Here is a 22,173-nt window from a genome sequence, read left to right as displayed (position 1 = left end):
GAAGTAATCGCATGTTTTACTTAACCCATCTGGGACTGAGACCAGATTCTATAAAATGTCTTCTAAATCACGACATGGTACGAAATGGTAAATGGTGCATTTATATAGCGCCCTTATCCAAGGTGCATATAGATTGTGCATCAATTCACCCATTCAGACACACATTCATACACCGATGGCGGTGGAAACCATGCAAGTCACCAACCTGCATGCACATCAGGAGCAATTTGGGGCTCAGTGTCTTGCTCAAGGACACTTTGACAGTAACTCTGGGGGAGCCCAGGTTCGAACCTTGCGGGTACTCTACCCATGCCACCACCGCCGCCACCTAGGTTTCTATGTCAGTGGTTCTCAAACTATTTCACGTCAAGGACCCCAAAAATGATATGTAATTGGCCGACGACCCCCATCTGAAAATATGTTCCATATTTTTCCATTTCACGGTTAACTGATCTAACATTGGCGGCAGTGGCTCAGGAGGTAGAGCGGCCGGTTCGATCCCGGGCTCCCCCAGAGTTAGTGTGGAAGTGTCCTTGAGTAAGACTCTGAACCCCTAACTGCTCCCGATGTGCAGGTTGGAGCCTTGCATGGTTTCCTCCGCCATCGGTGCATGAATGTGTGTGGGAATGGATGAATATACTGAGGACATTAACAATGTTGTCTTCAGGTTGACATGCTGTCCTCGGTCATGTTGTTTTGTTTGACGTCCAACATCTGTGTTGTGTGTTTGACCAACAGGTGCCTGCTCTGGTCGACTTCCTGAACTCTCTGGACTTCTGTGATACTGTTATCAAGGTGTGCACGCACGCACACACACACACACACACACACACACACACACACACACACACACACACACACACACACACACAGTCCGGTGATGGCTATCATCTTGGTTTGGACACTGCCAAAGCTCAATTGTATCCTATGACGGCTCAATGTGGGCAACCTCAAGCTCGACAACTCTATAGACAATAATCCATCTGGAGTCGTTTGGAAGGGGGAAAACAATTACGCACCATTGCAGCCACTCACTGGACGACAATTTGTGTGCAAGAGGTCACAGAGGAGAGTGTGTTCGTATTCTAATCTCTCTCTCTCTCTCTCTCTCTCTCTCTCTCTCTCTCAGGTGGCCCATCCCTCCATCAGGTCTCAGTTGTTAGGTTACATCTACAATGGTTTCCTGGTTCCTGTACTGGCCCCTGCTCTGCACAAGGTAACAACACCTCTCCCTATATTGGCTGATTTACTCCCTGTTGTCCTGTGTGGCCGATGGCGGATTGGTCCCATCATGGAGGCCAGGAGATCGTTGGAGATGGGCCTAATAATAAACAAAAACACATCTTCTGTATCTATCTGTCTGTCTCTACTGTAGTCCCACAGACCTCTGTACTGTGTTTGACCATAAATGTTGCCTACTGTTTACATTTACTGCGTTATAAATGAATATCTAACTCCCTGCCGGTATTTAAACAATGAACCTATAGCATCTGTCTAAACATGAGGCTATCTCACGTTATCATTTGGGTACAATACATTGTTCTCTTAGCACTCTACATACTGTAGGTGACTAATCACATTGTTGTTTGTTGACTAGAATTTATACTTTACTTTACTTTATTTGTTTATTTGGACAGGACATTGCATATTAATGGACGTCACATGGATGTAAATACACCGGATATAGCACAGTTGCTAATTTTCATCCGCAGTCCTCAGAAAGAAACACAAAACGGAAAACAGACAGGCAAACAGTGGAATACATTTACATAACATTACATATAGGGAACACAGCATAAAAAAATAAATACACCTAAAATAAGATCATAAATGGTTGCAGCTTTGGTTTTCAAGCAACCATTTTTCAGATTGAATTAAAAAAATTGAATTTTTTACAGTAGCACAATCCCTTATACGCAGAGGAAGGCCATTCCATGCTACACAACCCGGTACTGAGAGGACATTTTGGCCGAATGTTGTTTGCCGGTGCGGCACTTCGCAGTCTCCTCGAGTGGTTGCTCTGGTACTGATTCCAGATTATAGATACATATGTTAAAAATACATATCATGTGTGTGTGTGCGTGCGCGCCTGTGCGTGTGTGTGTGTGTGTGCGTGTAGGTGACAGTAGAGGAGGTGATGACGTCCACAGCGTATCTGGAGCTGTTCCTGCGCTGCGTGTCCGAGCCCGCTCTGCTGCACACCTTCCTGTCCTTCGTTCTCATGCACGCGCACGACAACGTGCACATCCTGGACACGCTGGTCAGCCGGGTCAACACGCCCTTCCAGGTGACGCACGCACGCACGCACACGCACACACACACACACACACACACACACACACACACACACACTATTTTTTTCCTGTGGCAGAATCGTCTGGTTTCCAGGCTAATTCCATTTCCATACATATTGTACCTACTGCTGGTTTGACGTGTGTGTGTGTGTGTGTGTGTGTGTGTGTGTGTGTGTGTGTGTGTGTGTGTGTGTGTGTGTGTGTGTGTGTGTGTGTGTGTGTGTGTGTGTGTGTGTGTGTGTGTGTGTGTGTGTGTGTGTGTGTGTGTGTGTGTGTGTGCGCGCGTGTGTGTGTGCAGCTGGGTACAGTGTCTCTGTCTCTATTCAGGACTCTGATTGGTCTGTTCTGTGAAGACGTGATTCTTCAGCTCGTCCTCAGGTCAGTGTGACCTTCTTGACCTCGTCGGGGTTCATTTGGTACCAGCAAATCACTGTTGATTTAGTCGACTAAAACTATGACGAAAAATGTCCGTCGACTAGACTTTTTTCACTGACAAAAACGAAACGGAAAACTAAGCTATGATTGAAGCTATTACTAAAACTAAGACTAAAATATATTGGCAATTTCGTCAACAAATTAAAACTAGACCAAAATGTTAGGAAGGGACTAGGGATCCAGTATAAGTCATTTTACACTTGGTTGCATGCTGAAAATAGCAGATCTACAAGGTCACAACACGTCTCAGCGGCTATTTTCAGCAAATGTAAAATCAGCCATTACGACAAGGCCTGCCAAAATACATTTTAGTCAACTGTAGATTTAGTCGACTAAAGTCCTGTGATATTTAGTCGACTAAAACTAGACACTAGAACCCTAAAACATTCCAGGTGACTAAAATGTTACTCTAACTAAATGAAAAATATTCAAGAGAGACTATATGACTAAAACTCAAATCAAAATCTGCTGTCAAAAACAACACTGCAGCGAATGAGTTCATGGCAATATCTATAGAGTTCACAAGTTCACATTGTGAACTTGTGAACTCAATACTGCCCCCACCTGGCGGAATCAGGTGGGCCTTGATATGAGAACTTTTAAAACCACTCATTGAAATAGTTGACAGTAGGAGTGTGTGTGTGTGTATTGCAGTGGTTACCAAAGTGGTGTCCGGGGTTCTTTGAGGGAGTCCCCAGCTAAATGATAGTTATAGGAACCAAATGGACCCTTATGGGTCTGTAACTCTCCGAGTTAAATTAACTTTGATTTAAGCAATATTACACGAGAGGGTGTGGGTTAGAGCAAGGAGAACAGAGCAGCTGAATTCTTTGTTTTGATTAGGTGGGGAATGTTGCTGGTTTAACACACAGCTAGAAGGCTGTTTCAACCAATCAGATTGCTTCCTCGAAACGACCCGTGGTATAATTTACAATATACATTGAAGTCCCAGAGATAGAAATGGGGTACCGCTCCGTAGCTTAACTCAGGTCAAACCGGGGGGTCCTTGAAATGAAAATGGTTGAGAATCACTGCTAGAGCCCTAAAAGTCTTCTCTTAGCGGGTTGACCTTGGCATATCTTTTCAAAAGGGGGGCTCCGCAGGCTAATGAGTGTCAATTTGGGGGTCCTTGACAGGAAAACGTTGAGAACCGTTGGTGTGTGTGTGTGTGTGTGTGTGTGTGTGTGTGTGTGTGTCTAGATATCTGATCCCGTGTGAGCATCTGGGCGTGAGGGAGCGCTCCTCTCTGGCGCAGGGAGACGTCTACTCCTCCTCCGCCTCCTCTCTGCTGCGCCTCATGCCGTCCTGGTGTCCCCACACACACTCGCACCGCCAGCACATACACTGGCCCAAAGGAGCAGGTACACACACACACACACACGCACACACACACACACGCACACACACACACACACACACTCGCACCGCCAGCACATACACTGGCCCAAAGGAGCAGGTGATGAGAACGGGCGGGCATACGTACTTTAACCCATTTAGGCCTGACGTAGAAATAAATAAAGAATATTATATTCAAATATTTGTGCCACATTTTCACGATTTTTTAAAAATAGCAGACCTACAAGCAGAATGTGTTAAACATGTTTCCAAAAAACTCTACAGAATATCTATTCTGTAAACTACTGTATTCTGAGAGTGCAACAAGATTACACAATCAACACCCCCCTCTCTCTCTCTCTCTTTCGGACTCTGTATCTCTCTCTCTCTCTCTCTATCTCTCTCTCTCTCTCTCTCTATCTCTCTCTATCTCTCTCTCTCTCTCAGATGCCGACAGTGTTGGTTTCAGTCAAGGTTGTGAGTTTCCGATGGATGTGAATTACCTTCATTACCTCTGGGACGCAAGACTGGCTGTATCGACTGCTAACAGGTTAGCATGGGCTAATTAGAATAGTTTCATTGAAGCTACTTTTATTCATGTTCAGTTGAGCACAATACATTTTTCCTAGTCAAATTTAGTCTAGATTAGTACTTACTGTATGTACAACTTTTACTTCTCCACTACATCTCAGAGGCAAATACTTTTACTCCACTACAGTAAATTAGTTACTTTGTAAATTTTGATTATTATAAAAAACTAAAAAGGCAATTCCTACTTCAACCCTATATACATTTCAGCTTTACATTTGTGAGTATATCTACATTGCATTATTGATCATTTTACTTAAATGAGCATTGCGCGCCTCTCACAGACATGTGCAGAGCAAGTTCAGTCAGGAAACTCAGTGCGGTTGCTGCCGGCCGTTAATTGGGCCACCTCAGCATCACGTTCTCATTCACATGATTCATGATTCTTCATACCGGCTATTTAAAGTTTTACACTGCTCTTCCTGCTTGCTTGTTGCTGCTCTGATTCTGCTGTGCTGCTGTATGCTACACGTTTTCGGTTCACCCTCCTCCACCCCAGCTACCACAATAGATATATTGCACATTTTATTATATTCAATAAATATAAATTCCTTCGATCCATGAGTTGTCCTGACTGAAGTAAAGATGGTGATTATGTTTTTCCACCACAGGGCGTGTCTTCTGTGGTCGGCTCCGTACGACGGCGTCTCCCCTCCTCCTCGTCGGGCCGACGAGGAGGAGGAGGAGGAGGATGGCGAGGACGAGAGAGGAGAGGAGGAGGACGCAGGAGAGGAGAGGAGGAGGAGGAGGAGGACAGCACAGAGCCCTCCCTCCACCCCCTCCTCCCTCCCCGTCACCGGGGGCAACAGACACCGCCTGGGGAGGTCCGCCTCTGTCCAGGAGGAGGAGGAGCTAGAGTGGGACGACATGGCCGTCGACGAGGAAATAAACGCCCAATTGGCCGCTCCGCCCCCCGCGCGTCTCTGCACCCCGCCCCCTCGCCACATACAGGCCATGCGTCGCAGCGTCGCAGGCCTGCTGGTAAGCGGCGGAGCCTACAGCGAGGACACGGACTTCCTGTCCGACCGGGCCTCCACCTGCGACCTGGTCTCCACCCGCGACCTGGTCTACCGGGGCAGGGGCGGTGGCGGTGAGACGGCCATTTTGAATGTGGACCTTGAACGCAACACGGCAAACGGACAGTCGACGCGGACGTCGGTGCTGGAGGCCGTCAGTAGCATCATGTCGACGAGAAGGAGCGAGGAAAGGAGGAGAGGAGACGAGGAGGGAAGGAGAGTGGACGAAGAGAGTCTTCGTTCCGGCGCGGCAGACATGCACGCCGCGCAGACGTGGAGCCCACGCACACACCACCGCCACAGCGTGACGAACGTGACGAATGGCGCCGTGACGGACGGCGTCGACTCGCCGCCGCCGCCGCTCGGCGCCAATGGCGACGACAGCTTCCTGTCCCAGTACCGGGCGCTCATGATGTCACTGGGGGCGGAGCCGGAAGGCGATGACGTCGTCGCCGACGGCATGATGGCTTTCTGTGCGCGAGTGCGAGCACTGATGGAGAGACAGGAAGAGGAGGAGGGGCTAGGGCAGGATGTGGACTTTGACGGATGGGAACGGGAGGAGCAAAGAGGAGCAGAAGATGGAGAGAGAGGAGGAGGAGGAGAAGAAGAGAGGAGGAGAGGGAGGAAGGTCCATGTTCCATTCACAGGTTGGTTGTGTTTGTCTCACACACATGCGCAAACACACAGTCTCACACACACACACACACACACACACACACACACACACACACACACACACACACACACACACACACTCACACGTGTGCGCGCATTAAAACAACAGGACTATTCCGAGATGGGCCTGGTCTGGGTGAACAGGGGCTAAACATTATAGTCAAATCAAACAGTTTGATTACTTTGATTAATGAGGTCTTCTATGTTTATGAGGTGTTTCACAGCTTCTGCTTAAAAAACTGTAATAGTTAGGTGGGAAGTTAAGTACTATATGTAATTTTTAGCTTTTCTTTTTCTTTTTACTTGAGTATTTCAGATTTACAATACTTTTACTTCTACTCCACTACATCTCAGATCCAAATATTGCATTTTACTCCACTACAATTATTTGACAACATTAATTACTAGTTACTTTTTATATTTTTTATTATTATTACAAAACATACATTAACCACTTCAGCCAGATATATATATTTCGGTCATTTGAAAATAGATGATCTACAATGTACCGTAGATCGGCTATATTTTCAAAATATTTTCATACATTTGAGAACTTGTGAAAGTACTTTTACGTACATTTTGATGCCAATACTTTTGTACTTTTAACTCAAGTACATTTTGAATTCCAGGCTTTTTCACTTTTTCACACACAGAGTATATTTTTACTTAAGTAAAAAAGAAATGTGAGTATACATTTTCCCCACCACTGCCCGCCATGCAGGCCCGTTCCTCAGCGTCCTGCTGTCTCGCCTGGAGAACCTGTTGGAGAACTCCATCTCTGTCAACCTGCTGCTCACCGGCCTACTGGCTCAGCTGGCGTCGTACCCGCAACCTCTGCTCAAAGACTTCCTGCTCAACACACAATGCCAGCCCAACGTGCGCACGCTGTACCAGGTAAACACGCACGCACGCATGCACGCACACAAGTAAAAGTCCGGAATTCCAAATGTACTTGAGTCTATGAAATTCTTTTGAAAATATTTTGAGCCATCACATATTTTCAAAATGTGTGCGTGTGCAGGTGCTGCTTTCAGTGCGTGTGCAGATAGAACAGTACGTGTCCAGCAGACCAGAATGGCCAGCTGTCATCACTCAGGCATGGAGGTTCCTACTGGCTAAAGACCAGCACATGAAGATCAGAGGTACAGTATGCACGCATTCTCAGTAAAACTAAATGAAGAAAACAAGAACCGTGGCACCGAGCAGTCGGCATGAGGTCAGCGGGAAAAAATCGACGGGCGAGATGGTTTAGCGGCGACTGTACCTGATACTGTACCTTAATAATTCCCCACCCCTCTCTCTCTCTCTCTCTCTCTCTCTCTCTCTCTCTCTCTCTCTCTCTCAGAGCTGCTCCAGTCGTCTCCGGATGACGACTCCATAGTGGAACCTGGCATACCGCCACACGGTTCTAGGACGGCGGAGGGCTCCGTCTCTCCCCCCTGCCCGCCCGCCGCCCCCCACCTGCCCCCCTGCCCGCCCATCCCGCCCCAGGCTCGGAGCAGAGTGTTTGCTGTCATCCTGTACGCCGAGTTCCTGAAGGAGCTGGCGGCCATCACCCAGGAGCACAGCGTGGCACCACCACCAGAACCCCACACATTTCACCGTTCTCGGGGTGAGACTTGGAGATCAGCTATTTCCGACGGAGAGATTTAGTTGTAGAAGGAAACGTCTACACGTCGCAACTCAGGTCTGTTTCACTGTGTACATCAAGGATCTAATACCCATTCAGGACGGGAACCCCTTTTGGTGTTTTAAGCATTATGCTAGCTATTGAAAAATAACAGATCTACAAGCTCATAGCGCAGCACCGAGTGTCGCACTACACTTGTAGATCTGGGGTTGACATGAACTAGTTTGAGCACCACATAGTTTTTCAGAAAGCTATCGTGATTTAGAAGACATCTGGTCTCAGTCCTAATTGTGTCTTACCTGGTATTCTCCTGGTATGGTGTAATCACAGACACATTAGACAGATCTGTCCTACCATTCAAAGCAATACTAGAGGTCCTGGTAGGACATAAAGCCATCAGTACTAGAGGTCCTGGTAGGACATAAAACCAGCAGTACTTAGAGGTACTGTGTCAAGGAAACAATGCCAGGGTAGATAAACTGGCTGGCCTGGGAATTTTACTTGTGAGATTTCTGTTCTGGGCTATCATAAAATCATTATCTAGCCATCAGCCCGCAGTGGCCTTATCAGCCATTTACATTAATATGTTGTATTTTATAATGCAGTATCAAGTACTCCCGTCTGCACTGGTGTGGGGGGAAAACAACTGATTATTTCTATTGATAATTTATAATGTGTATTTATACTGTAAACACAATGATTATTTTTGAATGACTCTTAATCTCTTAATATATTACTTTGTGGCAGTGTGAATACCTTTACATAACAGACTGGTACATTTTTGTATTTAACTGAATAAATTGTACGGTTTGATTACAAATGATATCCATAGCTTTTATATGATTTCCATACTTTTGGCTGATACAGTACATAAAGATGCTTGTTTTATTGTGTCTTATGTCTTGTGATAACTCATAATTGCATTTTAGTCATGTTAGATTCTTGGTTATTTTAATGTTCTGTTTTTGTCGCTTAATCATTTTCAATGATGGTCACCTTATTTTAATCAAAGTGTTCGTTCCCTTCAGATCCTTGTGTTGACAACTTGACCAGTCACATGTCAAATACACGGCTTTTGACAACGTTTTGTTTGTGCAGACGCCTTGTGACTAATGATGTCAGAAGCACATAATTAATTATGCATCCATTTTCAACACCTTTTCTTCCAGTTTGAAAGGAAAGAGCACTACACTTGTTTACAAGAGGGTGCACCTTTTTCAATTCATCATAGGTTCATAGGTGGCGAGTTGAATGTCGTCCGTGTGTATTTGACTAAACACATATTTTCTGCCAGAACTTTCACATGGATATGAAACTAGAGGACCAGGTGTGACTCCAAGTCTTTGGAATTACAGTATGTATTACACACGGAGCGCCGGCCACATTTATGATGCGCATGAATGTGTATTAAGAAATATATGAAATATAACTCAGACATTCTAGGGCTATACCTTTACTTAGGCAGGCTATATATCCTCAAGTAACATATTGATCAAATGTATTTCTAATTGTTCACTGGTGGACAAATTACTCAGTATCAATACTGCTAAATAGAATAGAAATACTGAAAGTCCAGAATTCAAAATGTAAATGGGTAAAAGTATTGGCATCAAAAAAGTAAGCTAATATAGTAGGATACTCATCATGCGTAATGGTCCATTTCAAGTATTCAAAATGAATTAAAATCTTTTGAGTTCTGTACAACTGTATAAATGAGCTTATCAATAAACAGAATTTAAAAAGAAGAAAAAAATATTTTGAAAATAGCAGATCTACAAGCTCACAATATGTGGCGATGGACGCATTGTGAGCTTGTAGGCCAACATTGTGGCCAACATATTTCCAGATGGCTGTCCCTGTCCCTTAATTTGGGTCTTGACATGAAAAGGTTTGAGAACCACTGATTTACATCTTCCATATATAATCTACACTACAGACACATGTAGTGGCTGATAATGAACACTAGATGGCGGCCAAACAGCAGTTTTCCAGTCTGTCCATGACCACTGACCAGTCACAGTTTTAAACACACTAGGCTACACTCCCACCAGCGCGCGCGCACACACACACACACACACACACGCACACACACACACGCACACACACACACACACACACACACACACACGCACGCACACACACACACACACACACACACACACACACACACACACACACACACACACACACACAGAGAGAGAGAGAGTTACAGACAGAGAACGAATACGAATGAACGAACATATTTGACAAACAAAATGAAACAATGTCATATTTTATATAAACAAATGATCAGTAACATCGAAGTTGATTTAGTTGCATCATGTGATTGTGTGTCCATTTTTGTTTCATTTAATTCCCGAGAGGGAAACCTCCCAGTGCAGTGAAATGTCCCTTTATGTGGCTGTGCACCAATCAGGGCTCCGGGGCTACCCCGAAACCGGTGACCTGTTGAATAGTGTGTCACGTCCCAAGTGCCCACACCACACACACCTTTATAACTCTTGAGTGTGCAAAACGGAACCAACACGGGTCCATTTAGTTCCATTTGCATTCCCAAGAGTTATATTAACGCTTCGGATTAATGTAATTATGTGCTTTTTAATGATGTGCCTTTTAAGGCACATAATAATCCAGGACACCGGTTTCTCCGAAACACGACAAACCGCGCCCCGCCCTCCGGTTGCCCTAACGGGAAGAGGAAACAGGCGCATTGCCATATAAGGACAACCCCGCGCATGCGCACCGTCCCCCGTTTTTGTTTGAAGTGAAGCAAAGCAGCGAGCAGACAGAGCACAGAAGAAAGCCCACAAACTCATTCAGCACTCAAAGTGTTTCGATTGAATTAAAGCCGCTGTTGTCATATTCATTAATAACCCTGATGATCTGATGCATCCGGACCAACCATGCTGGGACACCACCACCATCACCATGACAACAGGACGCAGCAGCAGCTGGTGAGCTACGTGCAGGACTACCTGGAGTGCGTGGAGAGTCTGCCGCTGGACATCCAGAGAAATGTGTCCCTGCTCCGGGAGATTGACTCCAAATACCAAGGTACATTAATGTATAAATATACACATACAGTACACAATACACATGCATGCATGAACAGTAGCCTAGCTGTGTGTGGTATGTGAGTAATAGTACTAGTATAGTGGAGTCTCTGTCTCTGGATAAAACAAAGAAAATGTGTCTCTGCTGAGGGAGATTGACTCCAAATACCAAGCTAAACATTTAATGTAATGTATTTAATGAATAAATAAGTACACATGCATGTGTAGTAGAATAGTAGCCGTGTGTTTGGTATGTGAGTGGAGTATTGTTCTCTGTCTCTGGATATACAAAGTAATGTGTCCCTGTTCCTGGATATTGACTCCAAATACCATACATTAACACATACAGTACACATGCATTCATGAACAGCAGCCTGTGCGTGTGGTATGTGAGTACTATAGTGGAGTCTCTGTCTCTGGATAATGTAAAGAAAATGTGTCTCTGCTGAGGGAGATTGACAAAATAGTAAAACTACCTCCAAATACCAAGGTAAATTAATCAGTTTAAAGTATAAATGCACATACAGTACATGTGTGCAATTAGTAGCCTAGCTGTGTTTGGTATCTGGGTAGCCCCACAAGCAGAACCCCATGGTATAAAGTCTTAAAAATGTCAGAAACTTTACTACCATTGGGTTCTGCTTGTCATTTTTAATCAAACATGGATTAAAAATACTTAACGGCTTCCGCGACACAGGAGATATTCTCAGAGGTATGTATAGGTATGTATAGGTACTTATAGTTCGCACATTCAGAAGCCATCACGAGAAAAAAAATCGTCAGAGTGCGCAGACCGACTTAATGAGGAGTTTGTTTATGTCCGCGTTCCAAGATCCGCATTCGAAAATTTAGTAATGTCCAGGAACCCTACGCAAAGCTAAGTCCAAATTTCATAAAAGCTTTGCGGAGGGTTCCGAGAGGGGCTAGTATCTGGGTAGTGGAGTCTTTCTCTCTGGATATGCAAATAAATGTGCTGCCCTGCTTTAGACTCCAAGGTAAAAGGTACATTTGTCTATTTAATGTCTTTATTAGGAACAATCCCTTGAGATGAACCATCTCGTTTTCAAGGGGGTCCGCAATTCACGAAGTATACTTAGACACTTTTTTTTACAAACAATTCAACCAGACAAAACAAAACCCGGATGTTATAGGGAAGCTTCTGCGCAAGTGTGTTACTCTGTGTGTGCGCGTGCATGTTTTTTCTCCACAGGTGTTGACTTGAAGGAGGTGGATGGTCTGCTCATGTATGTCCTTGTGTTGTTTCTTCCAGAGGTTCTTAAGGATGACGAGGTGTATGAGAGCAGGATGCGTCTCAGAGGAATGGATGGTGTGCTCATGCACGTTCTTTGTGTTGTTTATTCCAGAGGTTCTTAAGGAGGTGGACGAGGTGTACGAGAGGTACCAGGGCGAGCAGGATGCGTCCCAGAGGAAGCGGCTCCAGCTCCAGCTGCAGCGGGCGCTCATCGTCAGCCAGGAGCTGGGCGACGAGAAGATCGGCGTGGTGACGCAGATGACGGAGCTGGTGGAGAACCGCTCGCGGCAGATGGACTCTCACTCGCTGCAGGGCCTCCAGGTATGGTCGGGGACGGGATGGTTCCTCGCACCGCTGCAATGACATTTCCTGGACGTATTCTTTTACAATTTTACAATTGGAATTGTAAAGGGATATTTCACTTTGCAAATTGGGAACCTAGTATGCAATACCCGTTGTCATAGCACCCGTTTTAACCGTCTGTCTGTGTCCCATTTGTGCCGATTACATGGAGATCTCTGTATCTGTCCGCCTGTGTCTGTAAGTAATCAAATGGCTGGTGTGGGGTTACCATGGCTGAGGCAGAGGCTGGAGGCCGGACACTGCACTCCGCGTGGTGGTGTGGAACGCCGCGTGTTCAGTTGAATTTGAAGTCGGTGGGGCGAACGGTTCTCTAGTTGCGTGGATTACAGACGTACACACGTGCAGAGACTTTGGTGCATTTATTGTAAGATGGCAAGTGATTGTGATCATTATTGTGATCCTAATGATTATTGTCCAGTGTTGATTTCGTCGACTAATACTATGACAACAAATGCTCGTCGACTACCTTTTCTCCTCACTGACGAAAACTAAATGGAAACTAAGCTATGATGACTAAGACTAAATATATTGACAATTTCGTCAACAAATAAAAACTAGACCAAAATGTTAGGAAGGGACTAGTGGACTAAATCCACTAGTCCCTACTGTCCCTTATAAAGCAACTGTAGATTCAGTCGACTAAAACTAGACTAACACTGAAACCATGCAGACCCTTAGAATAGACAGAGTTACGACATTGAGGGGGCAGAAAACAAGCCTGGTCACGAGGTCCATATATACTCGGGCGAGCCCATGGACTCCAATGCATTCCGTGAACTTCCGGTTGTCCCCTTTTTGAAGGGAATTTTGCTGTCCAAATCAACACTCGTGTTCTTGTCCCGTCTCCCTCCAGGAGCCCGGCGTTGGCGGGGGCGACACCCCGGACCGGCCTACCTCCACAGCCACGGACCGGCGCTCGGCCAGCGGCAGCACGCTCCTCCCCGAGGCCTCCTCCTCCTCCACCTCGGAGCAGCAGCGCTCCTCGGCCCGTCGGCCCCGACGCCAGCAGCGCACCAGCGAGAGCCGGGACTCCGCCTCCCTTTCGTTGGCTCCTCCCAACGGCGGCAGCGGCGGCGGGGGGGGGGGCTCCTCCTCGCTGGCGGGCGCGGACGAACCCGGCGGAGGCGCCGCCGAGGACCCCGTGGGCCCGTCCGGTAAGGCGCCCCGTCACTATTATTATTCAGTGGTGGGGAAACAAAACGTATTCACAGGTTTTACTGAACTCATTCTATGCCTAGGGTGACATTGGATGACCTTTTATCAAAGTCCTAGATCGAATCGAATCATTTTTTACCGGCTCTCGGCATCTCCTTCCCCCCCGGCGACGGGTTTGTTTCTGCGTTGGAGACGTCATTGATTCTTTTCCCTCCATCCACACTAGTCTTTAGCGGCGGTCTTTAGCTGCGTTTATCTCGGAAATTGAGTCTCAGATTGACATTGATGACAACATTGATGTTTTAGGAGCTCAATAAAAAGTGCCCGCGACCCCGTGGTGTCGTATCGGCGAAAGTATCTAGCGAGGAAAATGATCGCTTGTTACTCTCGGCGGCTGAAGAGCGTGGCAATTTGCGACGAACACTTGATATTAAACATGGCACTGAAGGAGTTTTAAAGGGCAACCAGATCTTATTTTAATGTGTAGGACACAAGAAACACTTTACTGGGTGTAATATGTGTTTCTAGATATTTTAGTCATGACGCCATGTTCATGGTCTCACTTCCTTCCTGGACTACAAGTCACACCTCCACGCAGCTTCTCTCCCCTCTCCACAAGGAGGGGCAGTGCACCAGAGCATTGATGGTCATTGTAGGAATCCAGCCAAACCCTAGTCAAACACACAGACTTTTCTGGCCGTAGGGTGCAAATTTCAAATTGTGCTACTGTTCTCTGCAGTCACTCAATGTTAATGGTATTTGTAGTAGTTTCTTCCAGCGGTGAAATGTCCCTTTAAGTAAAAGTGCCAATACTGCAATGTATAAATACAAAAGTCACTTGAGTATAAAAGTACAAAAGTATCAAAATGTACCAAACGTAGAAAGTACTCATTATGCAGACTGTCCCATTTCACAAGTTTTCAAAGCAGATCTACAAAGCTGCTAAGCGGCTATTTTGAAATAGCTGAAATGTATACAGGGCTGAAATGGTTAATGTACGTTTTGTAATAACAATGAAAAGCTACAAAGTAACTACTAACTACATTTTTCAAATTGCAGTGGAGTAAAAGTACAATATTTGTCCCTTAGATGTAGTGGAGTAGAAGTGAAAGTATAGAACATTGGAAATACTCCAGTACAACGCTTGAGTAAATGCACTTACACTAGTTACTTTATTACACCCGCCGTAGTCTGAAAACTCGCCTCTTCAGACTCCACCTTTAGCCCGCAGCACTTGCCGCAGCCTCGACGACCTTGCAGGCGTACGCAAAAGCTAAAAAATTCATGTAGATAGCATTTCATGTTCATAGCATTCTATGTCTACTATGTTTACTCATTCAGTATTTTATCTGTGACGTGAGCGCCCCCTCCTGAGATACTTCCGGGTCCTACTTTTGTGTCGCTTTTGTGTCCCCATAGAGTTATACTGTGACGCTCTGTCGGACTAAATCTGAGACGAAAACAACCACGAAAGTCAAATTTTACCGCTTTCCTCGCAACAACAAAGCTGCGCTGCTCTCCCAAATCTGGCTGTGACAGGCCTTCTGCCCCACATGGAATACTTTTATTTTTATTGTGTCATAATAATGATAATAATAGTCTTTATTGTCTCCACATCATATATATTTTGTTGTCATGGACAATTCTACTCTAGTTGGAAGCATTAAGACCCATTTTAACCCTCTCAATGGCTTCCTTTCTGAAAAATAACGTCATTGTAAAAAGATACACGCGTTTAGATATTCTATTTACAATGAGATGTGGACGGGAGCTGGTGCCACTTGGACCCTGGACGTAACGTAGCACTACAAAATGACGTCGGACTTAAATACTGAATAGTTTCATTGTACAGACATTCTACTGTTAGACGGATGATAGCTTCTTGGTTTCCTTCTGATCCTAGATGACTATTTATATGCGTGTGATGTATTGCCTTGTGGTCTTTTTCATGTCAAGGACCCCCAAATTGACTAATTAGCCCTGCGGACCCAAATTTGAAAAGATATGCCAGGGTCCCCTATTAACGGCTCTAGCAGTGTTTCTCAACCCGTTTAATTTCAAGGACCCCCAGTTTGACATGCATATTAGTCTACAGACCCCCATTTAATGTAATTTCTATCTCTGGGACCCTAATTTATATTGTAAATCAAAGTTAATTTAACTCTGAGAGTGTACAAATGCAAGCAAACGGATTTGTACCCCCTGGAACTCCCTCAAGGACCCCTGGGGGTTCCCCGGAGGGGGTTCCCCGGACCCCACTTTGGGATAGATAGATAGATAGATAGATAGATAGATAGAGATAGATCTTTATTTGTCATTGCAACGTGTACAACGAAATTAAAAGTGCCAACCAATCAGTGCATTATATCACAAGACAACATACTGTATACAAGCTAAAACAAAACACACATGCACAACCCCAGCAGCACTAATGCACAAACAGTAATTTCATCTGTTATCGCACAACAAACCCTTATTGTACTTTAAGATAGCAGATAAAAAAAAACTAAAAGTGTCACAGCAACAGATCATTTTTTAGCAGCATTGAGTGCAACTACCGCTGTGGGATAGAAGCTGTTACTGAATCTGTTGGTCTTGGACTTGATCACTCTGTGCCGTCTGCCTGATGGCAACAGTTCAAACAGTGAGTGAGCGGGGTGGGAAGTGTCTTTCATAATGTTCAGAGTTTTTTTATGACAGCGGTCTCTGTGTAGTTCTTCCAGTGTGGGGAGAGGGCAGCCAACGATCTGTTGCTGTGCTGTGCTAAATGATCTAAATTGTACACAACTGTGTTTGCAGCCCTGGCGTCCGTAGCCGGAGGCTCCTCCTCCTCGTCGGCGCAGCAGCAGCAGCAGCCCCGCAGCGACAAGAAGTCCAAGTCGGCCAAGAAGAAGAAGCGCAAGTCGGCCAAGCAGGAGCGCGACGCCTCGCCGGTGGACTTCGCCATCGACCCCAACGAGCCCACGTACTGCCTGTGCGAGCAGGTGTCGTACGGCGAGATGATCGGCTGCGACAACGAGCAGTGTCCCATCGAGTGGTTCCACTTCTCGTGCGTGGGCCTCACGTACAAGCCCAAGGGCAAGTGGTTCTGTCCCAAGTGCCGCGGGGACAGCGAGAAGACCATGGACAAGAGTCTGGACAAGAGCCGGAAGGAGCGCCGCTCCAGGTAGTGCTCGTTCCAGTCCGGTCGGCCCCTCCCCTCCCCTCCCTCCGGCTTGACCGAGTTACAGGTCTCGATGTTTCTGAGCCCGGCGGCAACCCCGAAATTGGTGACTTGCTGAATTATGCGCCACTGGGGCCAAGGAAGGTGTTCCCATTTGCATGCCCCGGAGTTAAGGTCCTTTCAGACGGGCAGTGACCAACGCACCTAGGAATTCACTTTCAATGAGAGGCGTGCGTTCATTTTGGACGTGCAGCGGAGTTGAGGGGCGGTCGACTCAAGCGTAATTTTCGCGGGCGCGGTCCCGTGAAATTGTGCGTGTGTTCGTCTCGTGCACACGCCCGGTGGCGACTAGACCTGGATTGTGTTGATCTTTTCTTGTTTTCCGCTACGCGTTCCACATGAGCAGACCTGTCGTTGATCCAGGCGACAACACAGGTGTCAGCCAGCAGCCGCTCCCCATCTGAAAGGACCTTTAAGTGAAACACACTTATACTGTGTAATTGGTGTCACAGAATTCACCAGGTCACCTGTTTTGATGTAACAGAGCAGGTCAATCAGACCTGTTGACTTAGTTAGTTAGTTCTTGATATTTTCAGAACCGGCTACACCAAAATTGGTGACTTGTTGAATTATGTGTCACGGGGGTCTACGGAATCGAGTGTGTAACTCGGGGTGCTTAACGCGTCCACTTGGTTTAATTTGCACACTCAAATAAACGCTCAAATAAATGAAGACTCAGGATTTGACTGTGTAATTGGGAGTCACATAACTCACCAGGTCACCTGTTCTGACGTAACACCGGATCAAGAGGCCCTGGCCGGGTCAAGTCAACCAGTTTCTGCCGTTTGAGAGTTGAGCCTGGCGATCGGCGTCGGTCATAAACGGTACCAGATCGATGTGAAAGCACAATTTGAACGTTAAATGCATTTTTCTCTGGATAATTTTTCCAGATTGCATTTGTTTTTGGGCAAAACAAGCGAATGTGTTAACACTGACGAGTTTAATAATAAATGAATAAAAACGGACTTGTGTTTCTTCTAGAACGGTCAAATTATTTGATAACAAACAATTGCAAAATGCGTGTCATCACAATACATGTTTACAATAGGTTACCCCTCGGTGTCGCTCCTGCTTCGTCAATGGACGTTCTGTGTCATTCTAAAGCCGTGCTCTAAAAAGACGTGACTGTATGTGTGGACTCTGTCAGTGTGCTCTAAGACAAACCTTTTCATGTCAAGGATCCCCAAATTGACACTCATTAGCCTGCGGACCCCCATTAGAAAATATATGCCAAGGACCCCCATGAGAGAATATTCTTACGGCTCTAGCAGTGATTCTCAACCCGTTTACTTTCAAGGACCCCCAGTTTGAGAGGAATTAGTCTACGGACCCCCATTTAATGGCATTTATATCTCTGGGACCCCAATGTAAAATCAAAGTTAATTTAACTCAGTGTACAAATGGAACCCTAACAGTCCATTTGGTTCCATTTGTACACTCTGAGTACAGACCCACAAGCGTCCATTTGGTTCCTGATTATCATTTAGCTGGGGACGCCCTGGAACTCCCTCAAGGACCCCTAGGGGTCCCCGGACCCCACTTTGGGAACCGGAAACCTTGAATCTGTAGCAGTGCTTAACTGGTAGGGTGACATCACTCTCATATACTCACTCATACTGTATACTAGGCCTACTACTGTTAATTTCACACTGGCACATATTCAGTTTGGAATCGGATAGTTTTTTAGTTTTTAATAGTCAGTCCTAAAAATCGTGTTTTAATAACAGTGTTTATCAGAAAGCCTAACAATCATGATCCACAAGCTGCCATATTCTGTAACTGTTGTTTACTGTTTCATTTTTCTTTTCTTTTTTGCTCTTCATTGTAGACATTTTGTCTACAATGAAGAGCAAAACAAAACAGAACAGAATGTATTTCTTATATTTTGGGTCACACATATCAGCCCTACGGCCGGGCTATATCAGCCCTAGGGCCGGGCTATATCAGCATCCCCATTAGTTCAAACTTTTGCCTCGAGAAAAGTGAAAATAGCAGATCTGCAAGCTCGCAAGGCGCATCGGCTATTTTCACTAAAAAGAAATTGGACGCCGAAGTAAAAAGGGGTCAAGTGGTTAATAATCATGCTGATGTATTTAGTCAATTATTATATATTGTTGTTGTTAATAGATTTAAAACTAAGGGTTAGGATTTAGTTTTAATCTAACCCTAACTATCTAACCCTAGGGAAACCCTGGTGTGTGTGTGTGTGTGTGTGTGTGTGTGTGTGTGTGGGGGGGGGGGGATATAAACTCTTATTGGATTAACCTACATCAGCAATATTTGTTCTAAATATGATTTGATATGTGTGGTTATTTAATTTCTCAGTGGCACAAGGTCCTCGCCCCAATGAAGGCTGTCCTCTGTCCTTTGTTATGTTGTCTGTCCCTTTATTTCAATTAAACCAGTGGTTTTCAACCCTTTTCATATCAAGGCCCATTATTTATTTGGCATTTGAGCCACGGACCATTATATCTAGCTGAATTACATTCTGCATGGTGGGCTACCAACATGAGACAAAACTACAATATATTTATTTCATCATAACCACAGCAATGTTATATTTACGTTCCATCTCTACAGCTTAAATCAAATGGAAAGTAGTTTCCAAAGTGGGTTATGGGCTAAATGATAGTTTGTACACTCAGAGTTAATTAACATTCATATAACAATATAAATTGGGGGTCCTAGAGACAGAAATGCCATCAAAGTTTGGGGACCACTGGCCTGCAGTGAGCTTGCAGATCAGCTATTTTCTGAGAACAGGTTGTATATCAATATCTACAAGGGACGTTCAATATTTAGGGACGTTCCAATTCCTAGGGGGATGATTTATCTCCCTACCCCTTGACACTCATTATGTAGGGACAAGGGGCAAGGGCTGAGGGGTAGGGTTAAAAAACGAATTGGGATTGGGCCTAAATGTTCAAATCCCACTCTTCCTAAAGTTTAATGCTAGTTATTGAGCTTCATTTACTGCTATTCTAGCAGTGGCTCACAGCCTCAGCCTCAGCCTCAGCCTGACTACCTCAAAACTCTAATTGTCGTAGTGGTTAAGATGTTGGCTTTCCACGTGGGAGACCAGGGTTCGATTCCCGGCTGTTACACTGTCATACAAAAGAAGACCTCAACAGCGCTAAGAAACATCTGATTAATATAATGCTGTGTTATTTAAACTTTACTGAAGGCTAACGAACAAAAGATCACTTCAAAATTACCAGGAAACTTTGCCTGAGAGTGTCTGACTGATGGTGCAGTGGTCTAATCATCAGGCTTTCAGTACAGACATTCCATGTTGGCCGGTTCAAGTCCCATGTCATGACATCAAGGTGCTGGAGGACCATCGGGAGTTCCTCCTACAACTCAATGCTGCAGTAATTTGAACTTTTCAAGGCTTGAATAAAAAATAAAAACTCAAAAGCACCAGGAGACATCTGCTGAATGCCCCAAGGTGCCTTGGCTCAATGGTGTAGAGCGCTTGACCCGTTGCCTCTGCTTCAGACGGTTGGCCGGTTCAAGTCCCATGTCATGACATCAAGGTGCTGGGAAGGACCATCGGGAGACGGTGCTCTCTCCCCCTGTTTCCTGAAAAGTAACGGTTGGCGGTTATGTCTGAAAGAACTCTGTCCAGCTAAACTTTTGAACTATAGTATGTCGTTTTTTTTATCATTTTCACATTTGTTTTTTAAATCGTTGCGAAAACCATGAACTATAGTTCATTGCGGAAATTGCGGAAATTGCGGAAATGGTAATTGCGGAGATTGCGGAAATTGCGGAAATGTTAATTGCGGAAATTGCGGAATTGTGGAAATGGAAATTGCTAAATTGCGGAAATTGCGGAAATGATAATTGCGGAAATTGCGGAAATGGAAATTGCGGAAATGTAATTGCGGAAATTGCGGAATTGCGGAAATTGCGGTAGTTTTTCATTGTCAAAATTCAAGAAAATGACATTGCCATTGTCCACGATTATAATCGGGCCCCAGTATGCAAAAACACAGACTATTCTGTCAGATGATGGGCCAAAATGCATTGCTATTTTATTTTTAAACGTTTGACCTAATTCTTATCTGTAAAATTTTAGGTGGACAGGGTTCTTTCAGACATAACCCCCAACCGTTACTTTTCAGGAAACAGGGGGAGAGAGCACCGTCTCCCGATGGTCCTTCCCAGCACCTTGATGTCATGACATGGGACTTGAACCGGCCAACCGTCTGAAGCAGAAGCAAACGGGTCAAGCGCTCTACACCATTGAGCCAAGGCACCTTGGGGCATTCAGCAGATGTCTCCTGGTGCTTTTGAGTTTTTATTTTTTATTCAAGCCTTGAAAAGTTCAAATTACTGCAGCATTGAGTTGTAGGAGGAACTCCCGATGGTCCTCCAGCACCTTGATGTCATGACATGGGACTTGAACCGGCCAACATGGAATGTCTGTACTGAAAGCCTGATGATTAGACCACTGCACCATCAGTCAGACACTCTCAGGCAAAGTTTCCTGGTAATTTTGAAGTGATCTTTTGTTCGTTAGCCTTCAGTTAGTAAAGTTTAAATAACACAGCATTATATTAATCAGATGTTTCTTAGCGCTGTTGAGGTCTTCTTTTGTATGACAGTGTAACAGCCGGGAATCGAACCCTGGTCTCCCACGTGGAAAGCCAACATCTTAACCACTACGACAATTAGAGTTTTGAGGTAGTCAGGCTGAGGCTGAGGCTGTGAGCCACTGCTAGAATAGCAGTAAATGAAGCTCAATAACTAGCATTAAACTTTAGGAAGAGTGGGATTTAGGGACGTTCCAATTCCTAGGGGGATGATTTATCTCCCTACCCCTTGACACTCATTATGTAGGGACAAGGGGCAAGGGCTGAGGGGTAGGGTTAAAAAACGAATTGGGATTGGGCCTAAATGTTCAAATCCCACTCTTCCTAAAGTTTAATGCTAGTTATTGAGCTTCATTTACTGCTATTCTAGCAGTGGCTCACAGCCTCAGCCTCAGCCTGACTATCTCAAAACTCTAATTGTCGAAGTGGTTAAGATGTTGGCTTTCCACGTGGGAGACCAGGGTTCGATTCCCGGCTGTTACACTGTCATACAAAAGAAGACCTCAACAGCGCTAAGAAACATCTGATTAATATAATGCTGTGTTATTTAAACTTT

General features: G+C 45.2%; 2 protein-coding genes across 2 annotated transcripts in view; both read left to right on the top strand.

The window, feature by feature from the left end:
* The window catches only part of LOC308335456 (FHF complex subunit HOOK-interacting protein 1A-like), a 15,256-nt gene extending 7,249 nt beyond the window's left edge, over window positions 1–8,007 (top strand). The window contains exons 7-16 of the mRNA XM_080792497.1: window positions 739–795; window positions 1,130–1,216; window positions 2,120–2,287; window positions 2,593–2,672; window positions 3,930–4,090; window positions 4,512–4,614; window positions 5,264–6,315; window positions 7,065–7,237; window positions 7,365–7,485; window positions 7,689–8,007. Coding sequence (XP_080648623.1) covers window positions 739–795; window positions 1,130–1,216; window positions 2,120–2,287; window positions 2,593–2,672; window positions 3,930–4,090; window positions 4,512–4,614; window positions 5,264–6,315; window positions 7,065–7,237; window positions 7,365–7,485; window positions 7,689–7,996 — 2,310 coding nt within the window. The 3' untranslated portion in view covers window positions 7,997–8,007. The remainder of the gene's footprint in view (window positions 1–738; window positions 796–1,129; window positions 1,217–2,119; window positions 2,288–2,592; window positions 2,673–3,929; window positions 4,091–4,511; window positions 4,615–5,263; window positions 6,316–7,064; window positions 7,238–7,364; window positions 7,486–7,688) is intronic.
* A 2,739-nt stretch (window positions 8,008–10,746) lies between these two features.
* ing2 (inhibitor of growth family, member 2) lies at window positions 10,747–18,034 on the top strand. Its single transcript, XM_080792030.1, has 4 exons — window positions 10,747–11,027; window positions 12,391–12,599; window positions 13,495–13,795; window positions 16,596–18,034. Exons 1-4 carry the CDS (start codon window positions 10,877–10,879, stop codon window positions 16,964–16,966), a joined length of 1,032 nt encoding a protein of 343 aa, XP_080648156.1. The 5' UTR covers window positions 10,747–10,876; the 3' UTR covers window positions 16,967–18,034.
* The last annotated feature ends 4,139 nt before the right edge of the window (window positions 18,035–22,173 follow it).

The sequence above is a fragment of the Protomyctophum bolini genome (assembly GCF_963924005.1).
Source record: "Protomyctophum bolini genome assembly, chromosome: 20".
Classification (NCBI taxonomy): Eukaryota; Metazoa; Chordata; class Actinopteri; order Myctophiformes; family Myctophidae; genus Protomyctophum; species Protomyctophum bolini.
Note: the sequence above shows the minus strand (reverse complement) of the source record. Positions and strands in the feature narration are given on the sequence as shown.

Coding starts and splice junctions, on each gene's coding strand:
- ing2 (XM_080792030.1), top strand. CDS start 10,877: ATGCTGGGACACCACCACCATCACCATGACAACAGGACGCAGCAGCAG. Junction 11,028..12,390: donor GATTGACTCCAAATACCAAG/GTACATTAATGT, acceptor TGTTTATTCCAG/AGGTTCTTAAGGAGGTGGAC. Junction 13,796..16,595: donor GGACCCCGTGGGCCCGTCCG/GTAAGGCGCCCC, acceptor CTGTGTTTGCAG/CCCTGGCGTCCGTAGCCGGA.